The 13592-nt window shown below is 45.5% G+C and overlaps 1 protein-coding gene across 3 annotated transcripts; it reads left to right on the plus strand.

The window, feature by feature from the left end:
- The first annotated feature begins 236 nt into the window (after positions 1-236).
- On the plus strand, positions 237-12684 carry HOMEZ (homeobox and leucine zipper encoding). 3 transcript variants are annotated; one of them, XM_032856365.1, is made up of 2 exons: positions 237-332; positions 10981-12684. In XM_032856365.1, the coding sequence occupies exons 1-2, from the start codon at positions 245-247 to the stop codon at positions 12576-12578; spliced, it is 1686 nt and encodes a 561-aa protein (XP_032712256.1). In that variant the 5' UTR covers positions 237-244; the 3' UTR covers positions 12579-12684. The 3 variants fall into 3 exon arrangements, with proteins under 3 accessions (XP_032712256.1, XP_032712255.1, XP_032712257.1); XM_032856364.1 differs by lacking the exon at positions 237-332 and adding an exon at positions 5386-5605; XM_032856366.1 differs by lacking the exon at positions 237-332 and adding an exon at positions 10497-10520.
- The last annotated feature ends 908 nt before the right edge of the window (positions 12685-13592 follow it).

Below are 13592 nucleotides of genomic sequence, written 5' to 3' on the forward strand. Positions count from 1 at the left end.
TGACAGACAGAGATCACAAGTAGGCAGAGAGGCAGGCAGAGAGAGAGGAGGAAGCAGGCTCCCCGAGAGCAGAGAGCCCGACGCGGGGCTCGATCCCAGAACCCTGGGATCACGACCTGAGCCGAAGGCAGAGGCTTCAACCCACTGAGCCACCCAGGCACCCCTCAGACAGTGTTTCTAATAGTGAAGTCTAGCCTGAGAATAATCAGATGCCTCCTCATTACATCATAATGGCCAAGTTGTGATGTCATGGCAGAGCACCTACACTTACGTTGTGAAACTAGATATGCTGAAGGGTAGAGTCAGCATGAGGAGCAGACACCCAAAGAGAGGTAAGCAGGGCTTCCCAGGGTTCTCCGTGGCTTACTGCCTAAGGTCCCTCTGTGGCCAAAATGCCTTTCCAGGCCTCTTGTACCTTAGTTTAGTGCTAGGTCTGTCTGAAATCCTTCTTCCACAAACTCCACTGCAGCTTTTGCTATCCCAAATCTTCAATAGTTGCAGTTCTGATTGGTCAGCCCTCAGCTTTTGTATTTCTTAGGAGACAGGGCATAGAATGGTGAGGCATGGTTCTCCTAAGTGAGGCAGAAACTCACCATATCCATTTGGCTTGTCCCAGGTACATCCAAGTTTTGGAGTGCCTTAAATACAACTTTTGGAGCCTTTTAAAAGAAAAATAAATACATTAGGCCCTAAGGTGAAAACTTTAGAATGAAAAAGATAAATTAGGGGCGCCTGGGTGGCTCAGTGATTAAAGCCTCTGCCTTCGGCTCAGGTCATGATCTCAGGGTCCTGGGATCGAGTCCCGCATCGGGCTCTCTGCTCAGCAGGGAGCCTGCCTCCTCCTCCTGTCTCTCTCTGCCTGCCTCTCTGCCTACTTGTGATCTGTCTGTCAAATAAATTTAAAAAAAAATCTAAAAAAAAAAAGATAAATTAAAATTTTTTTAATTTTTTTTAAAGATTTTATTTATTTATTTGACAGATAGAGATCACAAGTAGGCAGAGAGGCAGGCAGAGAGAGAGGAGGAAACAGGCTCCCCGCTGAGCAGAGAGCCCGATGTGGGGCTCGATCCCAGGACCCTGGGATCATGACCTGAGCCGAAGGCAGAGGCTTTAACCCACTGAGCCACCCAGGCACCCCCTAAATTAAAATTTTTAAGGAGCTGACACCACAATATAAAAAAAAGAATCAAGGGCCCCTGGGTGGCTCAGTGGGTTAAAGCCTCTACCTTCATCTCAGGTCATGATCCCAGAGTCCTGGGATCGAGCCCGCATCGGGCTCTCTGCTTAGCAGGGAGCCTTCTTCCCCCTCCCTCTCTCTCTGCCTTGCCTCTCTGCCTACTTGTGACCTATGCCTGTAAAAAAAAAAAAAAAAAAAAAAAAAAAAATCTAAAAACAAAATAAAATAAAAATCAAGAAAAATAACAAATTTTAGAAATTACCTACTTGACTAGCATTTTTTTTTTTTTTACAATTTTGTTTTTGGGTGCATGCTCCTTGATAGATTTTTCATATTGATTATTATAATGTTTTCTATAAGAAGTACAGAAAAGTAATTCAGTTTTCTAGATGATTGCTTTTTTTTTTTAAGATTTTATTTATTTATTTGACAGACACAGAGATCACAAGTAGGCAGAGAGGCAGGCAGAGAGAGACAAGAGACAAGGAAGCAGGTTCCCCGCTGAGCAGAGAGCCCGATGCGGGGCTCGATCCCAGGACCCTGGGATCATGACCCGAGTCGAAGGCAGAAGCCTTAACCCACTGAGCCACCCAGGTGCCCCTACATGATTGCTTTTTTAAAAAAATCTTAGTGATTTAGAAAAATTTCACCTTCACACTTTATAAGTGATAATGTTACATGATTTTTTAGATTTTTGTCAAACTTGAAAAAAAAACTATCAAATTTCTTTGATACATGTGTAAAATTTCAGAGCATTACAAATTTGGAATGACTAATATACTCTGGATTGTTGACATTAGGATTAATGTATCTGTATTAGTCTGCTAGAGCTGCCATACAAAATACAACCCACTGGGTGGCTTAAAATGAAATTCTCTCTCAGTTGTGGAGGGTAGAAGTCTGAGATCAACATATCCACAGGGTTTACTTAATTCTGAGGTTCCTTTCCTTAGAGTCATCTTCTCCCTATGTCTTCCCATGGTCTTTTCTATGTTCATGTCTGTGTCCAAATTTCCTACTATAAAGATACCAATCATATTGGATTAGGACTCACCCTGAAGACCTCATTTTTTTAAAAGATTTTAATTATTTGTCAGAGAAAGAGAGAGCAAAGGCAGGCAGAGTGGCAAGCAGAGGCAGAGAGAGAAGCAGGCTCCCTGCTGAGCAAGGAGCCTGATGTGGGACTCCATCCCAGGACCCTGGGATCATGACCTGAGCTAAAGGCAGCCACTTAACTGACTGAGCCACCCAGGCATCCCTGAAGACGTCATTTTAATGTCATCACTTCTTTATAGAACTTATTTCCAAATACAGTTATATTTTAAGGTATCTGGAGTTAGGACTTTATCATATGAATGTGGGGTGGGGGGAATGGACGACATAGTTCAGCCCCTAACGCCATACTGGCTATTAAAGTATTTACAGAAATTACAGCAAACCATGGTCATATACCTATTCAACCCAAACTAAATGTATCCCCAACTCCATTTCTCTAGCCAATCTCAAAATACCCATGGCCTTTCCACTGCCACCTGACAGAAGGAGAAATATAATGGAGGGGAAATCAGAAAGGAAAGAGACATCAATCTTAGCGTTTCAGGTTAAATATTTTTTTTCAAATTTTACAAAAAGCCACGACCACATTAACACACCCTGGAGCTTCTCCAGTGCTTTGGAAGAGGTCTGTGCAAGAAGTGACCTTGAAACTTAGTTTCCTTAGGTATATGGTAAATGTGCCTCTGGTTAATCCTACTTATATCTAAGCCATGCAAAGGAAGAGAGAATTTTCACCAAAGATGGGGAATTAACATCTCTACATTGAGGATGACAAGTCCTCATTCTTTCAGCACTAGTCCCTGGAAAAGCTGAGAAGTTTTGTTGTCTTGCTAGAGGTATGGGCCCTCCCTTCTCTGATATTGTCAGCCTGCATCTATTCCTCTCTTCCAATCCCCATCCTAGTCCACTCCATCTTCTAAAGCTTTAAGGTGAAACCCACATAAGAGGGAGGCTTCACGGGGCACCTGGGTGGCTCAGTCAGTTAAGGGTCTGCCTTGGGCTCAGGTCATGATCCCAGGACCCTGGGATGGAGCCCCACATCAGGCTCCCTGCTGAGTAGGGAGCCTGCTTCGCCCTCTCCCTCTATCCCTCCCCCTGCTTGCACATGCTCTCTCTCTCTCTCTCAAATAAATAAAATCTTAAAAAAAAAAAAAGAAAAAGAGGGAAGCTTAGCACGCACTCTATAAAAGGGGTAGATGAGTTTCTTCTTTCCTTTAATTCCCCCTCTCCTAAACCTGTCTTTAATTCTGCTCCCTACTCCCAAGTCTCAGGAGTGAATGTCTTAATGAGACAAGAAAGGTGACAGAAAAGGTCCACCTTTCTTATTTCCAAAAGCCGGTGATCAGTGTTGCCCAGGGTGCCTAACTGATCCCACTACAGAGGGGCAAGCACTAGGTTCTCCCAGACATTGACAGGCTTTCCAGCCAGATTAATCACGAGTTCTTTCCAATCAACCCAGTCTTGTTATTTGTTTGGATTATGGGAGAGCAACTTCACTGAAAACTGAGGGCTGCTGCTGCCTAAAATATTTCACTTTTTCTTTTATTGTATACAAACTATTGGGGCATGGTAATAGTCATGATTTAAGACAAAGTCTGTTATGTACTACGAGCCCTAGCTTAAACCCTGAGGGATCAGAAGTTTCCAACTCTAAAGCTGAGTATATATATCTTTCCTTTGTTTACGCCTATGTTTTGCTGATGTGAAGACTGTAGGGCTGGCTCTTAGATTGAAATTTTTACCGAATGTAATGGGGCTGGGAGGTGGGCAGGTACAAATATAGGCATAATTAACATGAGGCTCAATGCTGAAGTTGAAAACCATTTCTGATGTCTGACAACCATGAAAGTGCTCTAGACCTTAAATTGGAGCAATAAAGAATCCATAGCGGGCATTGGTTTGGGGGCGGGGGAGTATATGGGAGGCGTGATGTCTGTGGGATACAGAGCAAAGTCTGAAATTGTTTCATAAATTATTTTAGTTGTGTAAACTATTAAGTGACCTAAAGGCAAAAAGAGACTTTTTCAAAGATCAGCATATGAGAACAAGAGAATCACTTCAGAAAGTACTGTTTCCAAGTTTTTGTCTAAAGACCGAGAATCCTAAATATACAAGCTTTGGCCCAAATTCCAAATATATTAACTTTTGTCCCACAACTTTTGTGACTACTCTGGTGAAAAGTCCCATTTTGTTGCCATCTTTTTTCTTTTTTCTTTTTTTTTTTTTTTTAAGATTTTATTTATTTATTCGACGGACAGCGATCACAAGCAGGCAGACAGGCAGGCAGAGAGAGGAGGGAAAGCAGGCTCCCTGCTGAGCAGAGAGCCCGATGTGGGGCTCAATCCCAGGATACTGGGATCATGGCCTGAGCCAAAGGCAGAGGCTTAACCTACTGAGCCACCAAGGCGCCCCGCCATCTTTTTCTTGACAGCGAAAATCAAGGTCCTCAAATATATGAGGCAGGTAATCCTCACTGGGACAGAGAGGTGGGCCTGGGGTCGGATTGTCTTGGGGGGTCCCAAACAGGTGCCCGCTTCCGGCACTTAGTCCGTGGGAACATCTGTGCAGTGTTCTGAAGGGGCCGGGCTGCTGGGATCCTCGTCTTTCAGGCTGCAAGACATTTGATCCATCTGGAGAACAAGTTCCCGGTTGCTCTGGGCGCTTCGTTTACAGTGACGCTGCTGACGGCCCTCCGCTGGGCAGGCGCGGCTCCGCTCTGGCTCTACTCGCGTGTAAGGCTGACAAGGGGATGCTGAAAAAAGTCTTCCTTCAGGAGGAACAAATGGGGAGTAGTTGCAAGTTGGTCTTGGACAACTGAACAAACTCCTGTGAATTCCTTGGGGCAATTCCGGGAGGACCAGGGCTCAGCGTACTCCGAAGGTCCGGCGCGGAAAGGTCGAAAGCGGGGGGTGGGGGGCGGTAGGGGTGGGAGGAGGTACCATTCACAGCACCCGGGCCCTGGGGGACATCTTCCCTGCCCCAAGCAGCCAATAGCCACCCCGGCTGAGGCCCACCCAGCCAATAACCGACTTCAGCCGAGACTCACGCAGCCAATGGCCGGCCCAGTGCGTTCCGCCGGTGCCCGCCTGCCTACTTCCACCAATCGGGACACGGGCTACCTTGGCACCGCCCCTGGAGCCCGCCCCACCCATCCGCCCCGCCTCCAACTCGTTCGAGCAGGGTTGGGCTATACGGGCGCGCTCTCGGGGACAGGGGGGGCAGTCCCGGTCCCGGCCCTCCGCGCGGGTGGGCTTGGAGCAGGCCGCACCGGGCGGGAACCCCACTCCCACCCCGGAGGCCCCCTGCCCTTTCTCCCCCTTTCCCCCCGGCCCATGGTGCGAGGCTGGGAGCCGCCGCCCGGGCCGGACCGCGGTGAGTGATCCCCAGCCCCTTCGACTTCCCCTCCCAGCCCCTGTAAGATCTCCGACCTCCGGAGCCCCATCCCCGCGCTGGGGGGGGCGGGTTGGAGAATTCTAGGCTCGAAGTCTCCCCGTTCTCTCTCCTTTCTCCTCTGGACTTTTCGGGTTCCCTGTTGTAACTGGGGGAGGGTGAGTGGGTGTGTAGGGAGGAGGGGAAGGCTGGGTTGGGACGCCCCCCCCGCGAGGGGAGGATTGAGATTCGGCTGCTCCCTGGGGCTCATCGCCCCAAGTGCAGCAACTTTTTGTTCTCTGACCCACTTTGGAGCCTTATAGACTGCCTGCGAAATGGAGGATAGTAGAAACGTTTCCTTCCCAGGCCTCTCCTCCTCCCCCCACGACTACCTCCCGGCGACCTCAACACACATACAGAAACCTGGTCTTACTTCTGGGAAGCGGTGGTATTTGGGAATGAGAGGTTTGGGAGAAACTGCGCCTTCTGACCCCCTACCCAACCATACTCAGAAAACAAACCAAAAAAGTGAGAACCCGAGTTCTCAGAGGTTCCTGGTTTTGTGTCCTAATCTGAGACTTCTAAACTGAAAGACTCAAGCTGAGACCTGTTTGGTAATGTGGGCCCTGATCAGGAGATCTTTTATCATATGAACCTCCTCCTTACCATACATTTGAAGCCCTTCTATATTATATGAGTAGGACAGGTAAATGGCAATGATTGAAAAAAACAAGCCAGTTAAACTTGGGAATTTTTTTAAATGATGCATACATCTCTTAAGCATTGTCATTAAAAGTATGTTCATTGCACCAATCTTTTGGGGTAGTGTCCAGGCGTTTTCTTTGTGTAAGTCTGCTGATTGGAGTTCCCAATTGTCTTTCCATATAAACTACACAAGCGAATTTCAAATCTGGCTGCACCCTGAGAACTTTTAAAAGTACTGATGCCTGGGCCCCAGTCCAGACTAATTTAAGTCAAAATACGAAGGAGGGTTCCCTCGTTTAAATTTCCCAGGTAATTCTAATGTGCCACTGCCTGTAATGTATGATTTCAAGGGGTTTTTTGTTTTATTTATTTTTTAAAAGATTTTATTTATTTGCCCGAGGTCACAAGTAGGCAGAGAGGCAGGCAGAGAGAGAGGGGGAAGCAGGCTTCCTGTTGAGCAGAGAGCCTGATGCGCAGCTCGATCCTGGGATCATGACCTGAGCTGAAGGCAAAGGCTTCAATGCACTGAGCCACCCAGGCGCCCCTGTTTTGTTTTGTTTTAATGCAGTGAGAATTTAAACACTTTTGGAGCAATCTGAATGCAGAATACGTTTGCGATTTCTAAGTCCCCTGCCCCTCTAATCTTTTACAGTTTCCTGCTACTCCCAATTCAACAACTATACAACACCTTAACATTTGACTTTGTTTTCATAGAAACAATTTTTAGCGCACTAATTTTTCATCGGTTTACGTGATATTTAATTACATTATTATATAAATAAAGAAAAAACAGGCATAAACAGGTTGGGAATCACCCGCAACTGGTCCAGGTTCATAGGGCAGCTGAAGGAAACAGATGATTTTGGCACACTAGAGAGTAGCCTACCATCCTCTAGTACATAGCACACTGTGGGTGTTGGTCATATAACCCAGTGGATCAGTTAAGTCACGCTCCTGGCCCAGTTGAACACCTCTCCCTTCCACTCTCTCCAATTAATATCACCAGTATCCAGTCCCTTCTAGACTTAAATTCTCTTGAGTATTCCATCCACTCTTTCCATTCATTCACATCAAGCATTTTGTTCCTCTTTAAGCAATTACCATCACTCCTTTTTTTTTTTTTTTTTTTTTTACTAAGTTGGAAGGACATAAGGCAGAGGTTCTTAAATTGGGCTTCTGGGCAGCCAGTGAATCCTTTGAGATTATATATATAATGTGTAAGTTTAGATGTTTATGGTGGGGGTAGTCATAACTTCCTGAGTGGTCCATACCTTTATCTGATTCTCAAAGAAGTTCATGACCCCAAAAAGTTGAGAAGCACGTAAGTTGAATACCACTGAAAATTCTTTTAAGGCCCTTAAAACTGTATCACCAAAACACATTTCAGGCAGTACTCCAATTCTTCTCTGAATAAAGATACAGGGTAATTTTGCAGGATCATTAGTTTCTCATTTGAACTGTCTCCTGCTTTATCCATAAGTCTAGAATCAACCCTAAAGTTGTGAACACCTCTTTTTCCTAGGATTGTATGTATACCCAAACTGGAAGTTTTAAGTTAGTCCATTCTTTTCTGCCATCTGTCCACAGGTATGGAAAGCCCAAAGGGAATGAAGGGTGTTATCCTCTATATATGAGATATATATATATATATCTCATTATATTTTTTACTAGCTATTTGAAGGAGTGGTAGGGCATATATATTTAATAAGGATACAAATTTAGTAATTATTCAGAATTGGTAATCCCATCATCACTACCATCTCTGCCCATAGGAGTCTTTATTTTTCCAGTTTTGATTCCCTTCTTTTTCTACCCTTTCCAAATGGAGGTATAAGAACACAAGACACTGTAGTGTCTTCATTGTGGTTTTGATTAATGTGGGGTCTGTTCTCCTTGTTAGAGTTCTCATGAGCCACTCTCCAGTTGTAGTTTCTTCCTGTGTCAAATTCTTCCAGGGAGATACCAGGTAGCTAGCTGTACAGCTAGCTGTGCCTTGATTTAAGCCACCACTCTACATCAGGAAATCTTCCACAGTTTGTTTTGTGTAATTGGAAAACTGGATGTATGCAGTACCCCAAATAAGGTATTTGCATTACTGTGTGTTATACTGAAACATCAAACTGATACCATGAGAATCTGGAGGATAGCAAACCACATGAATGAAAACAAAATGCTTCCTTGTAAGGCTTATAGCTGTGCCTGTCTTATTTCCTGTCTGGCAGTCTTCATCCTTAGCTGGACTGCTTTATTCCTTAGGCCACAGTTTTCTCTTATCTAAAGTATAATTGTGTCCTTAAAAAACAGACACAAATAAGGTTAAGTAGATGTCAAGTGCTGCAGTCATAAAGTGTTCTGCAGCTTAGGTTGGCGGTATTCCTGGTGGGCCACAATGTCTGAATGGTGGTTTAGCACCCATCTGTGCAAGCAGTTGCTCACAGGCCACTCAGGTGTGTCTGGGATGAACCTGGAGGGTAAAGGTAGAGCTAGTACTGCATTGGCAATTCATCTGGCAGTCAAAAAGGATTTATACCCAAGATACAGATTCAATTCTCCTAAAGCTGTGATTTTCATACTTCTTTTTTTTTAAGCAGCATAATCCATTCTGGAATGATATCCAACTCCCAAATGTAAAGAGCATAAAATCATGGATATCCTGGTTTTCTCCACTGCTCATTAGAATTAGGACCCTGAAAAAAGAGATGGAAAACAATGATTTTAAAGAATGCAGTCTGCTTCACTTTTCTGCGTGTTTAGGAAGAGAATGGCATTCCCCTATATCAGAATCGCCCTGTGAGGCTGAAGTAATGAGAAAAGCTGCCATTTATTGAGCCTTTTCTTTGTTCTAGGCATCACGTTAACTGCATTTTTTTCATTTAGCCATAAACTTGGAGGAAGGTGCTGTTTTGACCGCCTTTCTTTCTGAGGGGAAACTAAGGCTTTGTGAGATTAAATAATTTGCCCAAGGACAGGCAACATGCTAGGAAGGAGTGGAGCTGCAGTTAATCTCAAATCTGCCTCACCCCAGACCCCCACCCCAACAGCTGTGTTAGGTCTTGCCTAGCACATAGTAGGTTCCTGGTAAAAATATATAGCTTTATAGACATGCAGCACTGTGCATTTTTTACTCATGAAGAAACTAAAGCTCCTTTAAGTTCAGTAGCTTGCCCAAGATCATATAGCTGGTAAGTGGCAGAACTGGGATTCAGACTGCAGGTTGGCCTTAGTCAGGGATCACATTTCTACCCACTGTGCCATGTTGCCTCCATTTATCCTCTTCAGGTTCTCTTCAAGCTGTATAGCCTTTAGGATCTGCATGGCCTTCAGTTCAATAGATCAGATTGTTAAAAGGAAATGGAGACTCATTAAAATGCTTCCAAATTTTTCTAATCATCATATAAAATCCCTTGATACCACTATGTACTATAATGTCCTGGACTTGAGATTCTTCTCGGTTCATCATGTAGTGTTTACCTAGGAATCCTGTCCCATCCTTAACATATCAGAGGTAAATATTTATAAACTCAGATAGGATTCCTCTGGCAGTAAAGGGTGACAGATGTGTTAAAGAGTTTCTAATACCCATCCAGAGAGCTGAGTTAAAACCTGTTCAGAACTTTTCTGGGAAATAACCTGAGCAGGTATTTCAGGCATGATGCAGGATCAGGGGCTCTCCCTGCAGCCCCCACACCCACAGCCCTGGGAGCAGTGGTGCTGCTGGGGAGCCTGCAGGACCTGGCTTTGATTCATAGTGCATCTACCCACCTGGCCCTGAGAAGAAAGCTGCGCTGCAGAGATAAGACTGGCAGGCCTTTGGCCCTATGTGGAGGGGCTGTTACAGTCTGAGGGAGCTCTCCAGGCTCCCCAGAGAGAGACTGAGCTCTAGGAAGAAACAAAGGCTGGGGGGAGGGGCTAACCTTTGTTCTGAGGATGACTTGGTGGAAACAATTCCCTCTCTCTACCCCCACAGGACCCCCAAACCCAGGAGGAGTAAGCCCCATTTATCCCAGATATCTGACCTGTGTCTTGTCCTACAGAGAGAAAATAAAGTGGGTTTGGTTTTAGGGCTTAAAGGCACTATCATTCCCCTCCCTGAAGGACTCCACCACCAAGAAGGGAAGAGGAAAGGGGGCTGGGGGCTGGGCAGTGGAACAGTGCTGTCCTGCCTTCTAGATACTCCTCTCTTGTATTTCCCACCTGTCTCGACATTCTAGAGGTAATCGTAAATTGCCAGGAGTTAAAGGAATTTGCATCAGTTTTGAGATTACTGCACTTCATGTTTTTGGGGTTGAGATTTCATTTTGTGACTCCTGTTCCATGGACTTAGAGGATGAAGTGAGTTTGAATTAGAAAAATTAAGGCAACATAAGGATGAGTTTTCCTCCTTAATCTCTAAAGACAGATTTTTGTCCTGGTGATAGTATTCACTAGTCATGTGACTTGGGGTAATTTAACTTCTATGGACTTTGGTTTTTCCATACATACAACAGGAATTTTAATAGGCTCATAAAGTTAGGAAAATTAAATGAGAAATTACTAAAGCACTTTAAAAGCAATCCAACATGGTACACATAGATAGTTGATTGTATTGGAGTCCAGCATTTTGTTTGGCAGAAATTGAGCAATAGGCTGAAAGAGGAGCCCCAGTGATTGAGCTGTTTCTCTTCTTATTACAGCTATCTCTGAAGGGCACAAATCAGAAAGCACCATGCCTCCTAATAAAGAGGCCAGCAGTCTTAATAGCTCCCCAGCGGGGCTCATCTGTCTGCCTCCAATCTCCGAGGAGCTACAGCTTGTGTGGACCCAAGCAGCCCAGACCAGTGAGCTGGATGGCAATGAACACTTGCTACAAACCTTCAGCTACTTTCCCTATCCCAGTCTAGCAGACATTGCCCTTCTCTGCTTACGCTATGGGCTGCAGATGGAGAAAGTCAAGACTTGGTTCATGGCCCAGCGCCTCCGCTGTGGCATTAGCTGGTCATCTGAAGAAATAGAAGAGACTCGAGCCCGAGTGGTCTACCATCGGGACCAGCTCCATTTCAAATCCCTTCTCTCTTTTACTCATCATGCAGGGCGGCCCCCAGAGGAGGTGCCTCCTCCATTGCCACCTCCAGAACAAGTGGGTCTTGGAATAGTACCCCTGACTCTTAGTGAGCCGACCCAAATGAAAGGATTGAAGGTAGAACCTGAGGAGTCCTCAGAGCTGCTGAGTCACCAGAAAGCAAAGGAACCCCTGATGGCACCTGGCAGTGGGGCATTCCCCCACCAATCAGATTTTTGGCAGGATCTTCAAAGCAGTGGCTTCTCTAAGGAGCAGGCAGGCAGGGGTCCCCACCAGTCACATGGCCTAGGTTCTGCTTCCTGGAACCACTCCACAGCTGTCCACCAGCCACATGCTCGGGATAAGCCCCCACCAATCTCACTACTTGCTAGTAGTTGTAAGCAGGAGTCAACATCTAATATGACTCCTCCTTCTCCCTCTACCTCTTCTTCCACTTTCCCGGTACTGGCTAATGGAGCTACTGCCACCTCTAAACCCCTCCAGTCACTAGGCTGTATCTCACAGCCACTGTCACCCAGTGAACAGGCACTGCCCCCACATCTGGAGCCAGCTTGGCCCCAGGGGCTAAGACATAACTCAGTACCAGGTAGGGTTGGCCCTGCAGAGTACCTTTCCCCAGATATGCAACGCCAGCGAAAGACCAAGCGCAAAACCAAAGAGCAGCTGGCTATCCTCAAATCTTTTTTTTTACAGTGCCAATGGGCACGGCGTGAGGATTACCATAAATTAGAACAGATCACTGGTTTACCTCGACCTGAGATCATTCAGTGGTTTGGTGACACACGCTATGCCTTGAAGCATGGGCAACTAAAATGGTTTCGGGACAATGCGGTACCTGGTGCCTCTAGTTTCCAGGACCCAGCAATTCCCACACCCCCACCTTCAACCCGCTCCTTGAATGAATGGGCTGAGACACCACCTCTGCCGAACCCCCCACCCCCACCGGATATACGACCCTTGGAGAGGTACTGGGCAGCCCATCAACAGCTACGGGAAAGTGATATCCCTCAACTGAGTCAGGCATCAAGGCTTAGCACCCAGCAGGTACTGGATTGGTTTGACTCTCGATTACCTGAGCCAGCTGAGGTGGTGGTTTGTCTAGATGAAGAGGAGGAAGAGGAGGAGGAAGAACTGCCAGAAGATGACGAGGATGAAGAGGAGGAGGAGGAGGAAGAAGAGGATGATGATGATGATGTGATCATACAGGACTGAGTTGGAGGGACTAGGGGAGGGAAGGTCTGTTACTAAAAGATGAACCAACTTAGTAACTGTTTAAACAAAGAAACCACATTTTTTAAATTACTTTGTGGCAAAGAACTGAAAAGTTTTGTGTTCTTGAGGTTGGGGGATTGGGAATGTAGTGAGGGTGGACCAGGGAGGATGATCTAAAGAGAGGTGGGGATTGGATGAGCAGAAATCAGTCCTCTCTTCTCAGTGAGAAGTGCGCTAAGGATCTGGTCCAAACCATGGGCTGGGAAAAGGCTTTTTTGCTCTCTTCATGTCTGCTGTTCTTTTCCCTTAGTGTGCTATGGAAAGCCCAGACCTTGGCCATACATCTATAGGAGGACTGGAAAAGAAGAGTAAAGAATTTTGATTCAATTGATGATTCCATTGCAGACCCCAGTCCCACCATTTTCCCTGGAATGTAAGGCTGCCTCACACCCCTTTTCTTTTCTGAGCACAAGTCCATGTATAATACAGCTAAGAGTCTTAGTATGTCCCAGTCTCATCACTAGTCTTTCCTTAATGCACACCAACGTGACTGTATGGTTTACCTTCCTTGTTACGGAGTTGCACAGGTAGCAGAATGTTTTCATTTCTGATACTGGGACCACTTTTGCCTTGTACTTTTTTTTTTGTTTGTTTTAATCTTTTTCCAAAGTCCGCATTCTGTTCACTATTTGTCTCAGGGTAAATCTTCCCCATGGAGCTTGTGAAAAGTTTAATAATTGGGTGGAGAATAATTTAGACTGGATATTTATTGGATGTGGGAATTAGGGGAAATGTCCTTTTAAAAGGTAGAATTAGGTTACAGAGGAATAGAGGAGAGGGATGGTTTCTACTGTTCAGAAGGTGGGTGTGGTAGGTTCCAGGTTTGGTTTTACAAACCTGAAACTCCTTCCTGTCTAACTTGACAGAGACTAATATTTCATCTTTTTTGGTGTTGGTTCAATTTATGTCTGTAATTGAGACTTTCCTCTCTTTATAGGATCTGTCTTGGGGACA

This window comes from Lontra canadensis, unplaced genomic scaffold, assembly GCF_010015895.1.
Source record: "Lontra canadensis isolate GAN:19392208 unplaced genomic scaffold, GSC_riverotter_1.0 scaffold12, whole genome shotgun sequence".
Taxonomy (NCBI): domain Eukaryota; kingdom Metazoa; phylum Chordata; class Mammalia; order Carnivora; family Mustelidae; genus Lontra; species Lontra canadensis.